This window comes from Amphiprion ocellaris, chromosome 12, assembly GCF_022539595.1.
Source record: "Amphiprion ocellaris isolate individual 3 ecotype Okinawa chromosome 12, ASM2253959v1, whole genome shotgun sequence".
NCBI classification, from domain to species: domain Eukaryota; kingdom Metazoa; phylum Chordata; class Actinopteri; family Pomacentridae; genus Amphiprion; species Amphiprion ocellaris.
In genome coordinates this window covers 8,035,853-8,057,123 of record NC_072777.1, presented here as the reverse complement: position 1 = coordinate 8,057,123, position 21,271 = coordinate 8,035,853, and the positions used below count along the sequence as shown (strand labels likewise).

Here is a 21,271-nt window from a genome sequence, read left to right as displayed (position 1 = left end):
TTGTTATGTACAAATGTAAATATGTTTGAAGTTGTTCATTAATCAACTTACAGAGCTTTGTTGGAGGCTTTGATCACTGGCAGCAGCCTCAGAAGAGCCTCCTCTGAAGCAGAATATTTCTTCAGGTCAAACACATCAAGATGTTCTTCTGATGACAGTAAGATGAAGACCAGAGCTGACCACTGAGCAGGAGACAGTTTATCTGTGGACAGACGTCCTGATCTCAGGAACTGTTGGATCTCCTCCACTAGAGAACGATCATTCAGTTCATTCAGACAGTGGAACAGATTGATGCTTCTCTCTGTAGACAGATTCTCACTGAGCTTCTTCTTGATGTACTGGACTGTTTCCTGATTGGTCTGTGAGCTACTTCCTGTCTGTGTCAGCAGGCCTCGTAGGAGATTCTGATTGGTCTGCAGTGAAAGACCCAGGAGGAAACGCAAGAACAAGTCCAGGTGTCCATTTGGACTCTGTAAGGCCTGGTCCACAGCTGTCTGGTAGAGGTGTTTTAGAGTAGTTTTGTCTTTGATTGCTTTTGGTGTCTTGTAGGTTGCTTGCTGTTGCTCTACCAGTACGTTTATTCCAGAGTTGGTGAAGGTCTGATGGACATGAAGAGCAGCCAGAAACTCCAGAACACTCAGATGGATGAAGCAGAACACCTTGTCCTGGTAAAGTCCTCTCTCCTCTTTGAAGATCTGTGTGAACACTCCTGAATACACTGAGGCCTCTCTGATATCAATGCCACACTCTGTCAGGTCTGATTCATAGAAGATCAGGTTTCCTTTCTGCAGCTGCTTAAAAGCCAGTTTTCCCAGAGACTCAATCATCTTCCTGCTCTCTGGACTCCAGTGTGGATCTGTCTCAGATCCTCCATCATACTTGACATTCTTCACTTTGGTCTGAACCACCAGGAAGTGGATGAACATCTCAGTCAGGGTCTTGGGCAGCTCTCCTCTCTCTCTGGTTTTCAACAGCTCCTCCAGAACTGTAGCAGTGATCCAGCAGAAGACTGGGATGTGGCACATGATGTGGAGGCTTCGTGATGTCTTGATGTGGGAGATGATGCTGATGGTCTGCTCCTCATCTCTGAATCTCTTCCTGAAGTACTCCTCCTTCTGTGGGTCAGTGAACCCTCTGATCTCTGTCACCATGTCAACACACTCAGGAGGGATCTGATTGGCTGCTGCAGGTCGTGTGGTTATCCAGAGGCGAGCAGAAGGAAGCAGTTTCCCCCTGATGAGGTTTGTCAGCAGCACATCCACTGAGGTGGACTCTGTAACATCAGTCAGGATCTCGTTGTTGTGGAAGTCCAGAGGAAGTCGACACTCATCCAGACCATCAAAGATGAACACAACCTGGAAGTGTTGAAAGTTGCAGATTCCTGCTTCTTTGGTTTCAGTAAAGAAGTGATGAACAAGTTCCACCAAACTGTATTTTTTCTCTTTCAGCACATTCAGCTCTCTGAAGGTGAATGGAAATGTGAAGTGGATGTCCTGGTTGGTTTTGTCTTCAGCCCAGTCCAGAGTGAACTTCTGTGTTAAGACAGTTTTCCCAATGCCAGCCACTCCCTTTGTCATCACTGTTCTGATTGGTTCATCTCTTCCAGGTGAGCCTTTAAAGATGTCTTCTTGTCTGATGGTTGTTTCTGCTCTGTCTGGTTTCCTGGATGTTGTTTCAATCTGTCTGACCTCATGTTCATCATTGACCTCTGCAGTCCCTCCTTCTGTGATGTAGAGCTCTGTGTAGATCTGATTCAGAAGAGTTGGGTTTCCTGCTTTAGCGATCCCCTCAAACACACACTGGAACTTTTTCTTCAGGTTAGACTTGAGTTGTTGTTGGCACATCGCAGCAACAGTCCCTTAACAAACAAAAATTAACAAACAAGGAATATAATCAATAACTAATATTAGGACAAGGTTCTTGCCCTAGAATGCCTCAGGAAATTTGTAATATATACATTCAGAACATTGCCTATAATTATTTTTCACCTCTTTGAAGTCTATTTAGCACATTGAAATAGTTTCTGATTGTTTTCAGTCTAGAAAAACTCATAGATGTGATGCAAATGTTTGCATAATTTTAACAGAACGGTTTGTAAAATCTAAACTCCCATGTTTCCTCCATTTGTTCTTTCCATCATGTTGAAGTTGTTAAAATCCTCTTACTGCTCTGCAGACAGTCAGCCAGCTGGTCCTGCTTCATTCTCCTCAGGAAGTGTAGTGTGATCTTCAGAAATGACTCTCTGCTGCTCCTCCTCTGCTCTTCATCCTCACCCTCCAACTCCTCCTTCTGACTCTCTAAGCATTCTGGGTAATCTGGACTCAGAACCTTCTGGATCTTCTGCATCTCATTCTTCACAAATATGATGATGGTCTCTTCCAACAGCTGAAACAGAAATATGTCAAGTTTACTTCTATCTGAAACTGAAGACAAATTCAGCTCTCTGTTTAAATCCAGTATTATTAACTTAATAGTATTATTCATTATATTGAGATAAGTGTCAGCAACATTAGGATCATAATCATAGTGGAATCAACAGGTGAAATGGTTTCAACAGTTATTGAACGTTATATTCTCCATAAAGATTGGTTTTTATTGCTGCACTGATGAAGCAGACAGCAAAATTTGGACCTGAAAAGTGCTATGGTATTTTAAGACTGAACACATGTTAAAAGTTGGTGAATAGGATGTGTCAATCAGATTCTAGAACAAACAATGATAAGACTGGAAGACCTATCATGTCAACTGAATTTATGTATACACTAAATAATCCTGTGGAAAGCAGCAACCCAACAGAAGCCTATGGAACCCATATAAGGTGTTGAGACCCAAGTGCATGTCCTCTCTTTGTCTGCACTCGTGACTTGAAACCTTGGTCTAAGCACAAATCATGCTAACCTAGCAGAAATAAAAAAAAGAGGAGGTGGTTACATCATAGTCATCCGGATTGGGTCTTAAGACGATGGGTTGTGTCTTTCCACAACAGAAGACGAGTGTTTAGGAGAAGTTTGCATAAGTATATAAGATGATGTAACGCTTTGTGTACTCGGTTAAAATCTCGAGATTTTGCACGTTTGTTATTATAGCCTCTGTGTTGAATAAACATTATTTGCGTCAGACTCTAAAGACTGCTTGAAGACTCTTTCTTGAGAAATTTTTGAAAACTCCAACTTCTGATCCAGACATGATTTTTGACTATGTTTGACAAAGCTGCCTGATCATCACCGGCCCTTAGCAGGCAGACTGAGCCACAACTAAGATCTAATAAGCTGCTCAGTGAGTTCCATATTTTAGCAGTAAATCAGAACAAATTATTTTTGTCAAGTTACTGTGACAGTAAAGTGTTGAATGTAGAATAGTTCTCACCATTAATATGGAGTCCAGATCTGTTTGATGCTGAGGGACAGACTGACCTCTGAGATCCTCTGAACTCTGCTGGTTAACGCTGCAACAACATTCAACTTTAGCACATGGACACTTTGTTAAAGGGGTTGTGTTCTATAATGATGAATTCTGACAGAAAGACAAAGTGATCTCTAATGTAAATGATGTTCTCAGTATTGGATGTCATGTTTTCAGAGAAGAAACACAATGAAACATTTACACTTTCACCTTTCATTAACTGTCTGGTGTCCATCTTTGAATTCAATGGGTTCAAGCATAGAGTGGTTACTCTTCATGGACACACAGCTGGGTTCAGGAGAGGCTGGTCTCTGCTCCATGAGTCTGATGTAAATCAGAAGATAGAACAGCATTCATGACCACATGATCAGTTGTCGAGCACACAGAATAAGGAGGTAATGAATCAGTCCAGTTCTTTTATTGCTCGAAAGTGAAGCTGCTGAAAGGCGACCAGCAGCAGACTATGGTTGTTTTTCAGATACCAGCTGAGAGGAGAAATGAAAATAAGCCCACTGACATGCTGCTGGATTTTTACATTATTATAACTTTAATAATTTTGTGAATTATTATGAAATAATCTATCTTTAAAATGCTAAGTTAATGTCAATGACCAGCTATATTATTATGCCTTACTGTGTTTCAGAAGAAGATCGTACTTTAAAAACAAGATGTTTGTCCATAGACTGGTCACTCTTCATGGACACACAACTGGGTTCAGGACAGTGTCGTCGCTGCTGCTCAACTCTGATATAAATCAAAAGAGAGAAAATTTACAATCAAATGATTTGCAGTGCAGCCGCAGAACAAGACTGCAAGAACAGTTATATTATCATCACTTACGGTGTTTCAGAAGGTCGTCCTTTAAAAGAAAGTGGAGGATCCATGGACCAGTCACTTTTCATGGACACACAGCTGGAAACGGGAGAATCTGGTCTGTTCTGCTGCTTTGGTCTTCAACACACACACAGAATTTTGAGTGTAAATAATGATGGTCAGTGCAGAGCTCTGACATGGAGAAGAGTCATGGACAGTTAGAAATGTTCATCTCACCTCTGAGCTTTGGTCTGGTTCTCATGTTCCCCACACAGAGTGGTTTCAGAGGGAGGAACTCCCTCCTCTCTGTCCTCACACTGATTCATAGCAGAGACACACCTTCACACAAACACAACAACCTGCTCAGTACAACATTCACACTGCTGTCTACCACAGTCTCATTTTAGATTCTACCATCAGATAACACCAAAATCGGCAGTACTCAAATTACTTTATGACTTTTAAATTTCAGTTTTACTCCAGAAACTAAAATACTGGTCTGCACACTCATCAGACAACTCAATTGATAAATGTTTTCTTTCTGGTTTTTAATTTAAGGGTCATGTAATCACAGTTACAAATCAACTGTGGCCTTTCAGAAATATTCACAGAATTTTCTAAAATAAGTCAAGTATTCATGCAAACATTTACAGTAGTTTCAGTTTTTCTGAGCTCTCAGTGTATCTGACAAAACAGCTGAATTTGACTGACAGGATTTGACTTGTTTTGTTTCCTCTGGAGCGGTGGTGTGCACAGATAGACACCAGGTGGTGCTAGAGCACCTGCCCCTTGCCCTCAGTATCAAGCAGGTGCCCTCCTCAACTTTTTTTTTTTTTTTTTTAAATTTAAGCATTAAACACACACACAAACACCAATGTTATTTGGTGAATTGGGACAGCATATGATCAGTATACTATAACTGAATATTTAGCAGCTCTCTGCTTTTCTGGATTAAAAAAAACATCTAAGGAGGATGAGGAGACAGATAATGATCATGAAGAAGAAAGGTCAGAGTCAGCATCAGAGTCATGTTAACTTTTTAGGGCCTTTTTCCCCTAATTTTATTGAGATATCTTAAAAGCTGTTCCTGATTTATTTTGTCAACAAAGCGATTTATCTCACACTGTTATTATTAAGGCAGCCAGTGGTTCTACACACCACACAAGGTGCCCTTTTTTTCCACTGAGCACCTGCCCCCCAAAATGTCTGCAGACCACTGCTCTGGAGGATCAAAGATGTTTCCTTCAACATGGAAGCTGCTGAACGTTCCACCAAACACATTTTAACTCAGCTGAAATGATCAGTCTAACAGTGACACCCACTCACACTGAAATGATGTAAAACTGATGATTACCTTTGGATGGTCAAAGTAATCGGATGGATGAATGAAGGTGAAATTATTTATCCCTGAGACCAACCAGCGAGGATAAACATGTATCTCACAGTGGGACGTTTTCAAAACTGATTAATTAATCGTTGCATCTCTAGTATAACCTTAACTGTCTGGTCTGATTGTGCTGTAAACTGCACATTTCTTTGGCCACAATTATTCAGTTAGAAGAAAAGTTTCACAAAGACGAACCTTTGCTGTTACTACAGATATAAAGCTCTGTGTATTTGCATGTTCAGATTATTTGATCCAGATAAAACAGTTGAAGGGGATCAGTTTGGAACAGCAACAGCAGCAACAGTCATTTAATGCTGCGTTCAACTGCACTCAGACGTCATACCTGCATTCGTTGAAACTTGTAAATCGAGTTTCACTGGATGAACTTGATTAGTCGGAGCGGCCCGTAAGATTCGTAAGGTGCTCTAGGAACTACACGGTGCCAGACCCCCCCGGCCTGTTCGATGGCCACGTCTGGCCCATGTACCTGCAACACAAGAACACAAGATTAGACTATGTTATCTCTCCGAGATAACATAGTCTAAATTTAACCTGTTGATTCATAATAATTTTGGATCTGGACCTGGCCAGATGTGGTCCAGACGCATAAAAAACTTTGAAATCTCCCCGACAAGTTTGAAAGTAGGATTCAGACAGCAATAAGTGTTCATCTAAAACGTTGAACACAGTTTAAGTTAAAGTGAAACTGTGGGAAATACAGAGATTCGGTCGCTCAGAGCCCTTATCTTTCCTCTTAAGTGTAGACTGTGCAGACTATTGCGCAGTTTAAAAAGAAGAGGAAGGTGAAGCGACTACTTCTAACTTTACAAAGCTCTACAACTAAAATAAACCAATCAAACCGGTAATATCGTGGCGTCGAGTTTCATTATTTATTAACATTTCAACACAAACAGATGACAGAGTGAACAAAGTGTCTCGTTCATGTCACATCTGGAGTCTCTGGTTTTCTCACCTGCTGAACTCACCTGAGGTCCACTTCAACGCACCGTCCAGTTTCCTGTTAGGAGGTTGTGCTCATTTCACCTGTTTTTGTGAGACCAGGTAGACTCTCTGTGTCTCCTTTGTGCTGCTATGTAGTCCAGCGGTGGAGAATGAAAATGAAAGTGTGTTATTTACAGGAACACACCCACTCACACAACCACACACACACACAAATACACTATATTGCCAAAAGTATTCGCTCACCCATCCAAATAATCAGAATCAGGTGTTCCAATCACTTCCATGGCCACAGGTGTATAAAACCAAGCACCTAGGCTTGCAGAGTACTTTTACAAACATTTGTGAAAGAATGGGTCACTCTCAGGAGCTCAGTGGATTCCAGCGTGGAACTGTGATAGGATGCCACCTGTGCAACAAATCCAGTCGTGACATTTCCTCACTCCTAAATATTCCACAGTCAACTGTCAGCTGTATTATAAGAAAGTGGAAGTGTGTGGGAACGACAGCAACTCAGCCACCAAGTGGTAGGCCACGTAAACTGACGGAGCGGGGTCAGCGGATGCTGAGTGCGAAGTGGAAAACACATTTTTCCTTCTTCCATTTCATGCATTGATGCAGGTTTCCCAGCAGGTGGTGTTGTTGTAAAAGATTCTGAACACCTCCATCAACAGTTTGAAAACATTCTGCTTTACAAACTGAACTGGCTCCATTAAGTTTTAGGATTCACATTGTGGACAGAGACTAATTCTTCTGATGAAGACACACATTTAACAGCCTGCTGAACCTCAGACTGGAGCCAAACATGCTCTTCATTAGTTTCATAAATCACTGAACTAAAACTCAAATGGCATCATTTATCTTCCTTAGATAATGTGAAACCTGCACTCCTGTTAAATGAGCAACTTCTTTCCCATTGGTGCAACGAAATCCTCACTCAGTCTACTTCTGAGGCGGCTTTGATTGAAACACTTTGGTGATGACTTTATTGAAAGATTATGGGAATAAAAAGCCTCTGAAAGATGGTGGACAGAAAGAGTTTGTCTTTAAATGCCATTACTCTTTCGATGCTGAAGACTTGAGGAAAACTCTGGGCTATGTTTTGGAGATTCTGCCTGTAACACTTTCACAGCTGAAATTCTTCTGGATAATAAATATTTCAACAAACAAGTCTTCATAATCCGGGAGTGACATCAGAGACACTCCTGTGACAATTGAAGTTTCAATGTCCACATTCTCAAAATTCAGAATTAGAGTGAAGAGTTGCCTTTTAACAATGAGACAGTGACACTGATGTAGAACTTTTTGCTATTTTCTTGCATCATTTTCATCATTACTATTAACCATCTAAAGTTTCCCGGTGTTGTTTTATTTATTTATTTTTTGCTTCTGTTACATTTTTACTCACTGTGGGCTCATTTTTCACTGTAAAATAAAGTCAGGCCTTCACAAAGAAGCAGATAACTCAGACTCCGAAAGACTGGGAGAAGCGAATTTTCTTTGATCAGTGCCCTCTCTACTTATTTCCGACACCCAACAGCCAAAACGACCGTATCTATACTGATGATGGTGAGAAAATATCATCTTCTGAGCAAGTGAACTTCAGTACCCATAGTATAATTTGGGGAGCTATGTCCACTTCAGGTCTGTCAGAGCTGCACATTGTGCCTCAAGCTACCACTGTTAATGCACAATTTTATACCAATAACATTCTAGAGAAGGTACTACTTCCAGTTTTGGTCAGGAGGAAAAAATCGTGGCCTCTGACTGAACAGAAAAAAAAAAATTAATGGAAAATTATATTGCATATTCAGCCTTTGAGCTTTGTTTTTCTGGGGAGAACAAACTTTTGGGACACGGTGTAGAAAGTAGTTTCTGTATGTTTCTGTCATATTAGATAAAAACATTTTGTGGTAAATTTAACCAAGTGAGATGTTTCTAAAAACAGTCCATCTTGACATTTCACTCTGAAAGAAACCAAAAAAAACATAGTCCACAAAATTTTGAACTATTCCTTTAATACATTGTGGATGTTTTTGGAGTCTAGGGGTCAAATCCTTGAATGCAACTACAGATGTTTACTGCTGAGGAGATGGTGACAGTTGTGATGGTAGTTACAGATACTGTTCTGTTGAAATGGTTATACTTCATATTTGTAGAAGAGGATTATACACAAAATAAATATTTCTGTTTTACAGTCCCACATGTCTTTGCATCATTTCGTTTCAGGGATGCTTTGACACATAGGAGGATTAAGTAAAAGGTGCTAACAGACATAAATAAGGCAGACAGCGACATGGTTAATATATATAATATATATACTATATTATTATTCACATTCAGACAGTGATTTGTAAAGCTCTGACATGGTGTGAAAACCTCACAACTCCAATTTAAATTTGCGTAATTGACATCATCTGGCCAACGGTTCGAGGTTTGTGCTCAGTTTTATTCTTCACAAACACTTTTTAGGCCAACAGCTTTTTAATGGTGATTTCAAGCATTGAGTCCAAACCATAAACTACATCCTGACTCCATACAGGGTTTTAGTTTGCAGTGTGTTCACCCGAGAAAAGCAACATAATTAAGCAGAAAGCAGTCAGTAAGCACAGAGTCAATTTTTGCACTTTACAGCAACATTTCAATTTTACATGTTTTGTATCATTTTCTATTAGAGGAAAATGATAAAGTACGCTGATATTTCTGTATGCTAACAGCTAAGCTAACAGCAGTACCAACAGCAGCCTTTCAATACAAGAAAGCACTTGATTCACATTATACTTATCACAATGTTCATAACAGCTTATTATTTGTTGGAGTCACACCTCGAAGAACACAGACCACTAGTAGACAAAAATACAAATTTGCAGGAATAAAATCTTAAAATTTTGAAAAGAAACTTCTGCTTTAAGAAACATCTCATAATATTATAGGATAAAACTGAAATATTCAATGAAAGTTGACAAATTCTTTGAAAAAGTTGTGTTATTTCATGAATAAATTTAGATTTTACAAGAAAAAGTCCTAACATTTCAAGATAAAGTGATATAGTTGAAAAGTACAATCTGAAATTTAAATATGGATGTCTTCATATTTGGAGAAAAAAGTCTGAGGAAAAGTTGAAGTGTTTTAAGAGAAAAGTAAATATACTGCAAGATAACAATGCACTCATATGAAAAAAGTAGGAAATGTACCAAAAAAACCATTATATTTCAAGATTAAGTCATAATTTGGGGAAAATAGTGCAAAATTTCAAGAAAAAGTTGCAATATTTTAGCTAAAGATGCAATAGTAATATGTGATTTTAATATTTCAGAACAAAAGTTGCAATGTTACATAAAAACGTAAATATTTTAAGGCATATTAAGATACATTAAGAGTCATTTCAACAACAATTTCTAATTTTTCAAATCTAAATAAAATAACATCACTGTTTACATCCACATCTAATCCAAACTAATTAGTCTAAGTATAACATATGACATGTACTTTTTTCTCATAATATCAGAAAATATTTGATCTTTTCCAGTAAAAGTTTTCTTTAATAAAAAAGTTTCTTGCATCTCATAACATCACCGCTATCTTCTAATATCATAACTTTGTTTGGTACAATTACAACATCCTCATATGGTTCACTTCATGAAATGAGAACTTTTCCACAGGATGTTGTGACTTTTTCTTCTGAAATGTGTTTATCATCTACTAGTGGCCTCTTTTAAGACGTTAAAAATGGTCTGTAGCCTTGCAAAATAATATATCATTATATCATTTTTTGTGTAACTGTTTGCTGTAATTGGCTTCATAAAACAAGTCTTCTGACTCTGCAGATGTTTTTCTGTGTGGTTGGTGTTTTGCCTTCAGAAATCTTTGAAACTCATTTGGACAAATGCTGACGTTTTGGTGATTGTGAAGTTGTGAGGTTTTCAGCTGAGAACTCTGGTATTTGACTGTGTTTTCTGTCCCACAGCTTTTAACAGCAAAGTGTCACAGGTTCAACTCATTCAACTCTTAAAGTATCTGAGCTGGACAGTGAAGTGCTGCTTCTGCTGCTTTAAATAAAGACATCAGCCAAATGCTAAAAAGATGAGCTTGTCAGTGGTCGGCACACATATTTGTACACTTCACCATTATTACATTTACACAAACAAACACTGTACACGTCTGAAGTGCCATCAGGCAGCCAGATGATCAAAAGGGTCCATTATTTGATATTTCTGATACATTAGGACTTCCTTTCAGAAGAGCTGGTGTTACTGTTGTGTCTCCTCTCTCTCAGGTCTGATGTTTGAGTGCGTGTCGGCTCCTTTTTTCCCAGAATGCAGCTCTGTATCTCTTCAGTCGTTTGTCAGTCTTCCTCTTCATGAGAGCATTTTCACCTCTGAGGAGAAAAAATGGGACAACAGGGTGTTTTCATTGCTCTGTGTTCTCAGTGCGCTGCCTGTCTTAGTTAATGTGTGTGAATGCGTCCTTACTGCGGTTGCGTCTGGACGGAGCAGAAACTCAGACACTCGGCGTCCTGTGAATCTGTGCAGCGGCAGCGACTGAGCTCCCTCCTGAGACGCACCGAACCAAATCCATAAGGAACCACGTGGCTGTAAAACAGAGTCATTGTTCACACTCGGATCTCACTGTCAGGCCACAAACATGTTGCATGAAAGTACGCATATGGCCTCGACCAGGGCTGTCAAACAGACTCTCCAGAGGGTCCAGTCCGGCCCTCAGGGTGACTTTGCAAAGTGTAAAAATTACAGAGAAGACACTGAACATTGTGCAATATAATGTCAGTCAGCAGCTTTTGTACAAAAAAGTTTAGTTTGGTGGAAGCCTATGATTGATACAGTGCCACAACCTTTATGTATTTTATATGTACAATCCTATGCATTTACAAGGCAGGGGGATAACTTCACCTTTTCCTTAATAGTTTCCATTTAGTTTGTGTGTTGTGGTGGTCAGGATTACTACACAGATGTGGAAATGAATGTAAATTTTAAACATTTTTTTCATCTTGACAAGTTGTTTTGATCATAAAGTAAAACACTGCATTGTTCAGTTCCAGATACCTGTGATTGAATGCTTTGTGCCTTTAAAGATACACTGTTATCTGTAAGTTGTAATGCTCACATGTAAATGATGAACTGAGGCATAATATCGGTGAGACTGCACTTATTTTTCTTAAGAAATTTCAGGTTGTTCATGTTTTGTATAAAAAATATATCATTAAATGTGAACATTTTCAGAATGTGCTTGGGCTCTTTTGCACTAAAACAAAGGGAAAAATTTGGAGCTGTCGTTGTTTTTAGACTATTATGCTGTGATTTTACTGGTCCGGCCCACTGAAGATCAAATTGGGCTGTATGACTCCCTGGAGCTAAAATGAGTTTGGCACCACTGGCCTAGATGGTCCAAACATGTGACCTCCATGAACAGAATCAGTGTTTTGCTCTTAGCCATTTTCTCTGTGCAGTCTGTGCAGTAGTGACTGGATGTGGGACCTTGAAACTCTATTTCCACCACTGGGTCACTAGATAGGAGATACTAGCACTCATTTGTGCCACACTTTGGCTTCATTTTTGTACAGTTTGAGGATGTAGTGACTAACCTGACGAAGCAGTCAGTTCCTGCTTTCAAAATCTTTAACCCATATCCTCAGTTGCATTTTACTTAAAGTACGAGCTGAACTAAACTCCAATCCATGGAAATTCTGTAAATCTGTCAAAGCAGGTTGCAGAGCAAGTTTTATTTTAGTCATTAGTCACAAGGGGTTACTCCTTCTCTTATTTTTCACACAAATACATGTAGAACTACAGGTTCCTATGATCATATGTTCAAAAAATGCTATGCACTTTTGAACCAGACAGATGCAAATAAGAATCAATAATAAAAAATACTTTCCAGAGCACCTTTAGGGAAAAATGATGAGAATTTAGCTTCATGAGATTCAAGGCCTTTCTTTGTTTTTTATGACCATGACTGTTTTCAGACTTACTATTTAATGAAACAAACTCAAATAGTTACATAAAATGCTTTGTACCACTAGATACAATTCTGCATGACTGATTCGAAAGATTAAAATGAGACTTAGGATGATATTAACTTTGATCATTAATTTCAGATTGGACACAAAGATATAAACATTTTAGAATCCAAGAAAATGGAATCTCCAAATGATTGGGGAGAAAGTTATAAAAGATTATTAAGGATTTGCAGTTGACTACCTAACATATAAGCCAACAGATATTGAAGAAAGGTTATAAAGTTTTATATTTTGTGGATTGTTGGACAAATTAACAAAGAAAAGATTGTGTCCAAGTAAGGAGAATAATTGCCTTCATGTTCTTTGTGACTGGTGATAAAGCAAATTGCATGAAGATGAAAGACCAAGTTGAAGGGTCCAAAATCCAAAGGTCTGTCCAAGAAATTTCTTCTGATGCAGCTATAAAGACTAAGAGTACTTCAAAAAGTTCTAAGCCTCGCTAGAAAACGTCACAGGAGAAACATCGTTCTTGCATTTATTTTCAACATCGTTTTGAACTTAAGTGCACTTGGCCGACCATTGTTCAAGCTTCGCAATCATGGAAGAAGGTCACATCTTGAGCAGCATGCATGACCTCATCATCAGTTTGGAAATGGCCACCACGCAAGTGGGATCTTAGTTTGGGAAACTGATAGAAGTCAGACGGTGCAGGTCAGGTGAGTAAGATTCATGGGGCAACAGTTCAAAGCCACATTTGACTGAAATGTCAATTTGAAATGTCAATCTGTACGGAAGGACATGTTGTCCTGGGACGGCAAGAGTAAGCTCAAAGTTTTTCTCCCTTTTTTCTGGTTGCTTCAAATATTTGAGTTTTTGTGGACATTTATAAATGACAAGGCTTTATTGTATACAGTAATGACACACAATGGGAGTTATGCTCCTTATTTCTGGCACTTTTTGAAGTATCTTCATATGACTCTGACTTCATTTGTGGGGTCTGTAGTTCTGATGGAGGGTCAAGATTTGGTCATGGTGGTGTCTTGTTATCTCAAAACACATTCTGCTTCCTTTGATTGAAAACCAGTGGTACTCTTTGCAGGTACATGTTCCCTGGACCCCTTCCCAAAGGTACAAACGTATTCTGTGCCCCAAAGGAAGTCCGGGTCAGACATCTGGTGGCAGTTGATTCTTTGTGTCAAGCCAGTCATTTTTACTCGTTTGCATGTCCAGTGTTGTCATGGTTGGTTGTTCTTACAGCACCATCCCACCCTACAAAGATCTACAGGTGGACGGACAGGTGCGTCTGGACAGGGGTAGACTTTGACAGCAGCAGGGAACCTGCACCCAGATGTGACCTGGTTATAATACATCAAATACATCTTTATCTGGTAAGTCCTTGCTTCAAACCAGCAGTCGTATCCTCTGTGAGCTATAATTCACACAGTCTCTGTTGTTGATTCAGCTATTCATTCTCCGGGGAAAGCGAGTGTCTGGAACTAATTTCCCAGCAATCCATCAATTACTTCCTATCATTTTTCTCTGAACCAAACTGTTGTACCGACTGACCGTCACGACAGCCACACCATAAACGTGACTAAGAATGACTGGGGTGATTCATTTTCCAGTTACGCCTGTGTTATTTTGCCTTTGTGGGTTATATATCTCGCTGTTTGAGTAGCCTCACTACAAACAGCCACGGGAGTTTCTTTTACTGCTGCTTAGCTGCAGTGAGTCACCCTGCTTCTGATCCATCTGGTGCCGGTGTGACCGCTGTGTTGGCTCTTGGCTGGGCTGCAGCCGGCTGCAGGTTGGAGGGGAATCCACCGCCGGATTAGTGGTGGCGTTAACTACACCACAGGAGGAACTGCCAGCAGATGCCAGCAGCTTAACAGCGCTACATTTATGTCAAAACAAGAGCATACCTTAAAATAAAGAGAAGGCTATATTGTTTGTAAAATGCACCTTGAATGTAAACATATTTGGGGGGAATTTAGATTTCAGGCTATTTCAGAGCCATTACACTACTGACAAGCTTTGTATCTTTTTCTTTTCTTAGTTAAATGGCAGCACATCTGGGCCTCATTTCCACTATAAGGCCAGTGAGAAAATGCGTCCCTTTCATCTCCCGGCCTTCCTCTACTCTCTACCCTCCTCTGTCAACACTCCTCTCTCCTCATTTCTGCAATATCATTTATTTTCCCCTTTCTGCTGCTTGTTGACCTTTGTGTTGTTTAAATAAGTCTGTTGGCTTCACTTCCACGTTTTTGCCTTATGTGTCAAAGGGCTAAGGTGCTCCTTTTTTAAGTTACGCTGGTGAATAAATCTAAGTTACCTGAACTATTGAACTGTAGCTCAGACAGTTATGGCTCCGTTGCACTAAATACTCAGGACTCTTCTACTCTGTTTGCTTCTGTTCAAACCTGCCTTTAGACTTGGGGTTATCGCTCATGTGCTACTCTACTGCCAGACAAGAATGCACAATTGAACTGTTTCAAAGTCAACAATTTCTTTCCTTTTGTATCTCTGCTTCAGCATAAGTGTATGTTGCTATAAGGAAAAAACACCCAGATCTCTGCTTTGCCTAAAGCCACTCATATGTATGGTATTTTAAGATGTTTTCAAAAACATCTTAAAATACATCATATTTCCATTGGTTATACTGGCTGAAGTGTGACAATAAAACAGTGCTGAAAATAGTTTGGTACATATAATGTAAATACATTGTAATTCTAGGAATTTAACATAGATTAAATAAACTTTCAATTAATGTGACATACGTATGGAAACATTTTGAACCAAGAGATAAAATTTAATATATGTAAAGTCAATTAAAGAGCTCTATCGGTGCACAAACTCTTTCTCGTGAAAACTGAATTCAGTGCTTGTTGTTACATTTCAGTACCTGTAGATATCTAGTATTAGACCTGTTATTTCCAGCAGTAATATGACCATAAATTCAGAGTGATATTTGGACCCACTGCTGAATGTATGTCCAAAATTCGTGTACTTTCAGTTCTGCTTTTTAGGTCCACCAACTACACAAGAAAATATCAGGTTCTTTATCTGGTAAAAGCTCTACTTTGTTCACCAGCTCATCTCTAACTGTATCAGTTTGCCCCTTAATGGGTGCATACAGAGGCTTTTTTTATAGCTTTTGCTCTGAAAACTGCTTTTTGCTGTCACCGTTATGATATAAATGAGAGCGAACTTTTACTTTACTGTCTCCATAAATATTACACTGCTTGCAGCACTGTACGTAAATCTTCCATTCCATAATTCCTAGATATACTGAAAAGATTCTGTTAAATAAATGGTACTATCCTCTCATAAAACAACCTCACCGGTCACGTTATGATACAGCTGCATTTCAATGTTAAGCCAACTCCAATAGTCATGTGACACAGCATTACTTATTTCAGCAAATACTCCCTCTTACAAACATATGTTTGTGTTCAAGTATCCACTAGGGGTATGCAGTAATTATTACAGAAGCACTGCAGAAAGTCAGCCGATGTTGTTCTAGAGTGACAAAGTTGGTGTAGGAGGAGGTCGGGGTGGATGGATGAGTCGACACACCACAAAACTTTAACATGGGAGACTGTTTCAAACGGATAGTGCATGTTGTTTTTATTAAACATGACCATTCCATAACCTCAGCCACTTATTGTTACCATGACAATGAAGGTCCTCAAGTCTTAGCAAACTTCCTATTTTACTCCAAACCATGATTATTCTCTTGTTTTTGTGTTGAAACTCAAATTCTTGCTGTACACAAAATATGCAAATGAATATTTGTTTCTGCCGTGAAGTTGCCCATTTTAAATGGGAATCTAAGGGGATTGACTCACTTCTGGACCCACAAACTTTTTGCTACTTTCACACTGGCAAAATTTTTCAGCTCTAGGGAGAAAAGACAAACCACCTGCATGGTCTTTTAGATTGGAGGGCTTGTTGAAAACAATATTTTGGTGGTTTCTTGCTTTGAAAAACATCTATTAAGCATTAACTCTCATACTGCATGTCAGCCTCTGCCTAGAATATTATCAGGCCACTTCTGGCACAGTACCATATTATCAACTGGGCTAAAGCACGAAAAACAACACTGTGATCATGGAAACTTACACTCATAATATCTAGGCGCATTGTTAGTTTAAATTTGGCTCACATTTTTACTGAAGCCTGCCAAAAGTGAAAAATGCTTTTATTATTGGCTTTTAGTAAAGTAAACTTGTCAACCAAATAGCAGATGTTACATAAACTCTACTTATTTGAGGTCACCAAATGTGGCTGTTTTCCTAGAGGCTTGCTGTTGTCAATTAGCCCATCTTTAGTTTGGATCCCAGCCTTTTTGGATGTTTGGAGACATTTCTTTGTAACTGAGGCCAAAATTGAATTCTGTGTTTATTTTTAGACTTGTGAGGATGTAAATCTGACTTGAAAAATATTTTGAAAATTTATACTAAAGAATAGCATAACAGTTTCTGTTTTCTTCTGGTGTATAACGGCGGGTCGGAAGAGGGTCTCCCTTAGAGACAAACTCTAGTGTTACTGGATATTTTTATTTACAGCAAACCCACAAAAATACCAGAAACCACCAATGTGTCAGATTAAAGTCTCTGACTTCCCTCCTCTGTCTGTGGCTCTGAGCCCAATCCCAGTGGTTCCTACTGATGGTGTGAATCATTAAACACACCTCCCAATTATATAGTTTTGGTTTTAATAATGTGATAATTGCTCATTTCCTCAAACAGCAGGGCATTGTAGTTTTTGGCAAACCAATAGCAGGGCATGGTGTGTTTGTTGAGAACAGTTTTCAGCAGCGGATTAATCCACATTTGGTCTGTGGTAGCAGGACGGTGCACGTGGGATAGATAAAAACTACAGTGTGTGTATTCATGAAGGAACATATTTCTGGACAACAACTGAACTCTATGGCACAGAGAAAAAAAGGTATATCAGGCTTCTCATCAGAAGGATGCTGTACATGGGGATATAGGTTATCGCAAGGCTTCCCATCGTGTCAAGCACATGTTGGCTGGTCTGCATATTACAGAAAAAATGTTATTTTTAGCAGGATGTGTGGAAGAAGAAAGCAGTAGTCAGGAGCTCCCTGTCGCCCACAGGATTTAGTGGCATAGTTAGTGACGGTGGGCACTGCCACTGCTGTTTAAAGCGTCTTTATGGTGAAGGCAGGAAGATTCCATTTTACCACACTGCTATGTTTAGACTAAACTAACAATCTGAGACGGTCCCAGTGGTTTTTGGCTAATCTCTGGAAGCTATTTTGGTGACACCTCTTTTTCTCTCCCTAAAGTTAATTAATTTCGAATGCGACTTGGTGGCATTACATGGAAAAACCTTCAGTACGGTATACCCTTAGGCAGTATACCTTACAGTTTGTCAAATATAATCACACGGGTTTTGATGCTTTGGATAAAAATGGAAAAGATCAACGCGGCAACTTTAGATACAAACTATTAAAACTTATTTACAGCCAAAGTAATGCTCATTTTGAAGAATTCTGTTATTACCAAGTGTTGCATGATCAGTATTTTATTCCAGATCTTTACTTTTTAATCTCCATGTCTTCAGCTGAACAGTAATAAAATCAGTATTATTACAAACCTGTCTTATTTCCAGCCAACAGTTTAATGTGAACTGGGCTTATGAAGTACTTTGATTGGGAACAGGCTGTGAGGAGTTAACTGGTTGTGGGCAGATCAGGGTCCGACCATAATGATTTCAGACTTTTTGTGGTCTCCACGGTGGGTTGGTGTTAAAGGGTTAAAACAGGCTATTTAGAAGCAGCGAGAGGAAACATGGCAGAAATTACCCTTCCTTAGGAAAGGTGTGCTTTCTTATTAGCTGCACCACATCTAACTGCTTACTCATTGCTTGTGCATACTGAACTAGAATGAAGTTAATTGCTACCAATTGTGAAAGGAGCCGAGCGCCTGGTTTCTATTTGAGGCCAAGCAGCTTAAAAATATGAACTGGACTTGTAAAGACTTACTGGAGAAACATTCAAGATTACCCATCATGGCACAACAATGTCTGTTTGATGGTTTCTGAGATCAGAGGTGGGTGGAGTAGCCAAAAAAAACCTGACTCAAGTAAAAGTACTGTTTTTTCGAAAAAAAAAAAGTAAAAGCAGTTAAAACAATAGCTAACTGAGTTAGAGTGTAAAGACAGCCACTGAAAAGCTGACTTGAGGAGTAAAAAACAAAAAAAATGCAATGCTTAAATTTGATGCAGATATGACTAATAATGTAAAAGATAATGTAAAGAAGTACACATTTTTTTTACAGATCATGTGAACCGTATATCAAAATAGTCTGTATCTCTCAAGGAAGACAAAAGAGGGAAATCTTGTGTTACCACTGCATCAACATTATGCTTCATAAAGACTCTGCTCTGTCTCCTTTAAAGGACCTATTTTGTGTCAGTTTTTAGCAAAAGTTTGAATGTCTCACATGTCCTCTAAATATGTCTCTAAATTTTCATCTCAAAGTACCACAAAGATGATCCATTCCACCATGACTGTATGACCCCTTGTTTCAGCCTCGTTCAATATGGGCTATTTCAGTGCTGCTGCTGTCCACACCCCCTTCAGGAAGAAGACTCTCTTTGCGTCTGGAGAAAAACATTTGCCCGCATAGCAGCAGCCACAGAATCAATGTTTGTGACCAGGAGTTTCAATTACTTCTACCTTTCTCTTTGAGCAGCCATTTTACATGGATATTCACAGCACTTCCTGTTTTTGTCCATGTTCTGTGTTTTTAGGGAGTGGCTATGGTTAACATTAGTTTTTAAAAAGGCGGAAGACTTGTACAGAGTTGTTAAATGCCGATGACTGATTGTGTGTAGAATCCTGTAACCTTATGCTTTTATTCTGAAAACTACTGACTTGGCAAAACAGTGAAAGTTTATCTTAGTGCTGGACTGGAGCTGCTGTGTGTGAACACCTCCCTTCCTCCCACAGAAACCTCCCAGCTACTGCTGGTCACATTATTGCTTGTGTGTTTTCTTTGTTTTTGGTTTATTAGCACATTTTAACAGGATAACATTCATCACAATGCTCTAATGTTCCATTACAGTGAAAACAAACGCTCAAACTGTTTAGTATTCTTCTCCTGCAGACTCACCTCGGCGTGTTCACCCAGACGATGCCGATGTGACAGAAGAAAATGCACTCTTTGTCTTTCTGGTTCTCGCAGGAGCAGCGCTTCTCTCGCCGGTGGGCCGTGTGGGTGAGCTGCACCAGGGGGCCCTCCTCCTCTGCAGGGCCCTCAGAGATGGATGACGCTGCAAAGCACAGATGACAGACTGACATTAGTTCTGTTTTCCTGTTAAGCACCATCTATTAGATTATATTTTTGTTGTTTGACATGAATTCTTACATCAATCATAACAGTTGGCTCAGATGTTTTGGAGGCACCAAAACTGGGTACTTCTTCACACTTCAAAAAAGTCACATTTTTATTTAGATTTGAGATCGTTATAAGATTTACTGTGAACGTCCTAATTTTTAGGATTCCTTGCATACACATCTCCTACATTGCTTAAAATCCTTTGCTCTGTCTTTGCTATAAAGTTGAGGGGAAGAGTGAGCCAGCTGTTAGTCATGTCACAGGTTGGTGTCTTTTAAAGAGAAAAATCTTTTCAATCATGTTGTGAAACAACGTCACCAAAATTTTGAAGCATTTCTTGAAATCAGATTTGACTGTTGATTCTATACATGCAGTTTTTATGTCCTGATGACCATTTTAAATGGAGTTACAGTTGTCTTCCCATTCATTTGGATAGTGACATAGTCTTGTTAAAATTACTGCCGAGTGATGAGATTTGCATATAAAGATTTTGTTTCAGGATAGTGACAAAAATAAGAACTGCAGGTCATGTGACTCCATCTGGCCTAGTACAGTGTTTCATGCACACCCTTTACAAAAAATCCAATTAAAATTGTGAAAAACCAAGCAGAAGAACGTTTTCTCAAAAATTGTCTTTGTCCATTGTCTTCTAACATTAGCATTTTGAGTGTTATGTTGCTAGCAGTTGTCTAGCACACTCCACTATGTAGCGGTGGACCGTGTGATTAGATTTCATCCATGCCATTCATGGTTCAACATAAAATATCTAAATAGTGGTGGAACACAGTGACATAGCATTTCATTTTGGCCATCATGAGTTTGACATTTGAGTCACACTGATATATCTCTAACACTACCCTGTCATCTCACACCCTCTAAGGACGCATAATTAATTTAGAGCTCAGGTATAAAATTGCCATCTTCATTTCATTTCACTATCTGTGCTACCATTTTCAAAATTCCCTTTGCAATAGGGAAAAAAACAACATCGATCCAGCAACCAACCACACTGAAAGTCTCCGGTTTTGCACAAAGTTTGCATCCTGCAGTGTTATTTTTTTCATCTTGCATGACAAAGGCCCTGTGGCTGCAGACTGTTTGGAAGTCTAAGTAAAATGTTGACCTGCTGCAGGAGGAAACATCAGAGGAGGCTTTGCTAAATAACAAAGAAAAAAGATGTGGGGCAACATCTCCTCTGAAGTTGGAAATGACGTTATCCAACTTTACAGCCACAAGGTCTTCATCAGGGAGGAACAATCAACACCTCAGAAAACATTGATCACATTCACAGCTTGGGTCAGATGACATAATGCCGAGTGCCTTTCCTTACTTGTCCTGTTTTTGAGTTTTGGCCTTGTGGCTGGC

The 21,271-nt window shown here is 39.3% G+C and overlaps 2 protein-coding genes across 5 annotated transcripts in view; both read right to left on the bottom strand.

The window, feature by feature from the left end:
• The window catches only part of LOC111576618 (NLR family CARD domain-containing protein 3-like), a 28,400-nt gene extending 21,675 nt beyond the window's left edge, over nucleotides 1–6,725 (bottom strand). For all 4 annotated transcript variants that reach the window (XM_055016114.1, XM_055016115.1, XM_035953806.2 and 1 more), the window contains exons 1-9: nucleotides 6,576–6,725; nucleotides 5,946–6,089; nucleotides 4,453–4,554; nucleotides 4,243–4,353; nucleotides 4,036–4,146; nucleotides 3,613–3,726; nucleotides 3,367–3,445; nucleotides 2,166–2,385; nucleotides 52–1,858 (exon numbers count right to left, since the gene is read on the bottom strand). In XM_055016114.1, the coding sequence (XP_054872089.1) occupies nucleotides 52–1,858; nucleotides 2,166–2,385; nucleotides 3,367–3,445; nucleotides 3,613–3,726; nucleotides 4,036–4,146; nucleotides 4,243–4,353; nucleotides 4,453–4,541 (2,531 nt within the window). In that variant the 5' untranslated portion in view covers nucleotides 4,542–4,554; nucleotides 5,946–6,089; nucleotides 6,576–6,725. The remainder of the gene's footprint in view (nucleotides 1–51; nucleotides 1,859–2,165; nucleotides 2,386–3,366; nucleotides 3,446–3,612; nucleotides 3,727–4,035; nucleotides 4,147–4,242; nucleotides 4,354–4,452; nucleotides 4,555–5,945; nucleotides 6,090–6,575) is intronic.
• Nucleotides 6,726–8,563: 1,838 nt separating this feature from the next.
• The window catches only part of si:ch211-202p1.5 (uncharacterized protein LOC103909337 homolog), a 29,098-nt gene continuing 16,390 nt past the window's right edge, over nucleotides 8,564–21,271 (bottom strand). Inside the window, exons 2-4 of the mRNA XM_023282367.3 lie at nucleotides 19,682–19,841; nucleotides 11,035–11,154; nucleotides 8,564–10,940 (exon numbers count right to left, since the gene is read on the bottom strand). Of these exons, the coding sequence (XP_023138135.3) occupies nucleotides 10,835–10,940; nucleotides 11,035–11,154; nucleotides 19,682–19,841 (386 nt within the window). The 3' untranslated portion in view covers nucleotides 8,564–10,834. The remainder of the gene's footprint in view (nucleotides 10,941–11,034; nucleotides 11,155–19,681; nucleotides 19,842–21,271) is intronic.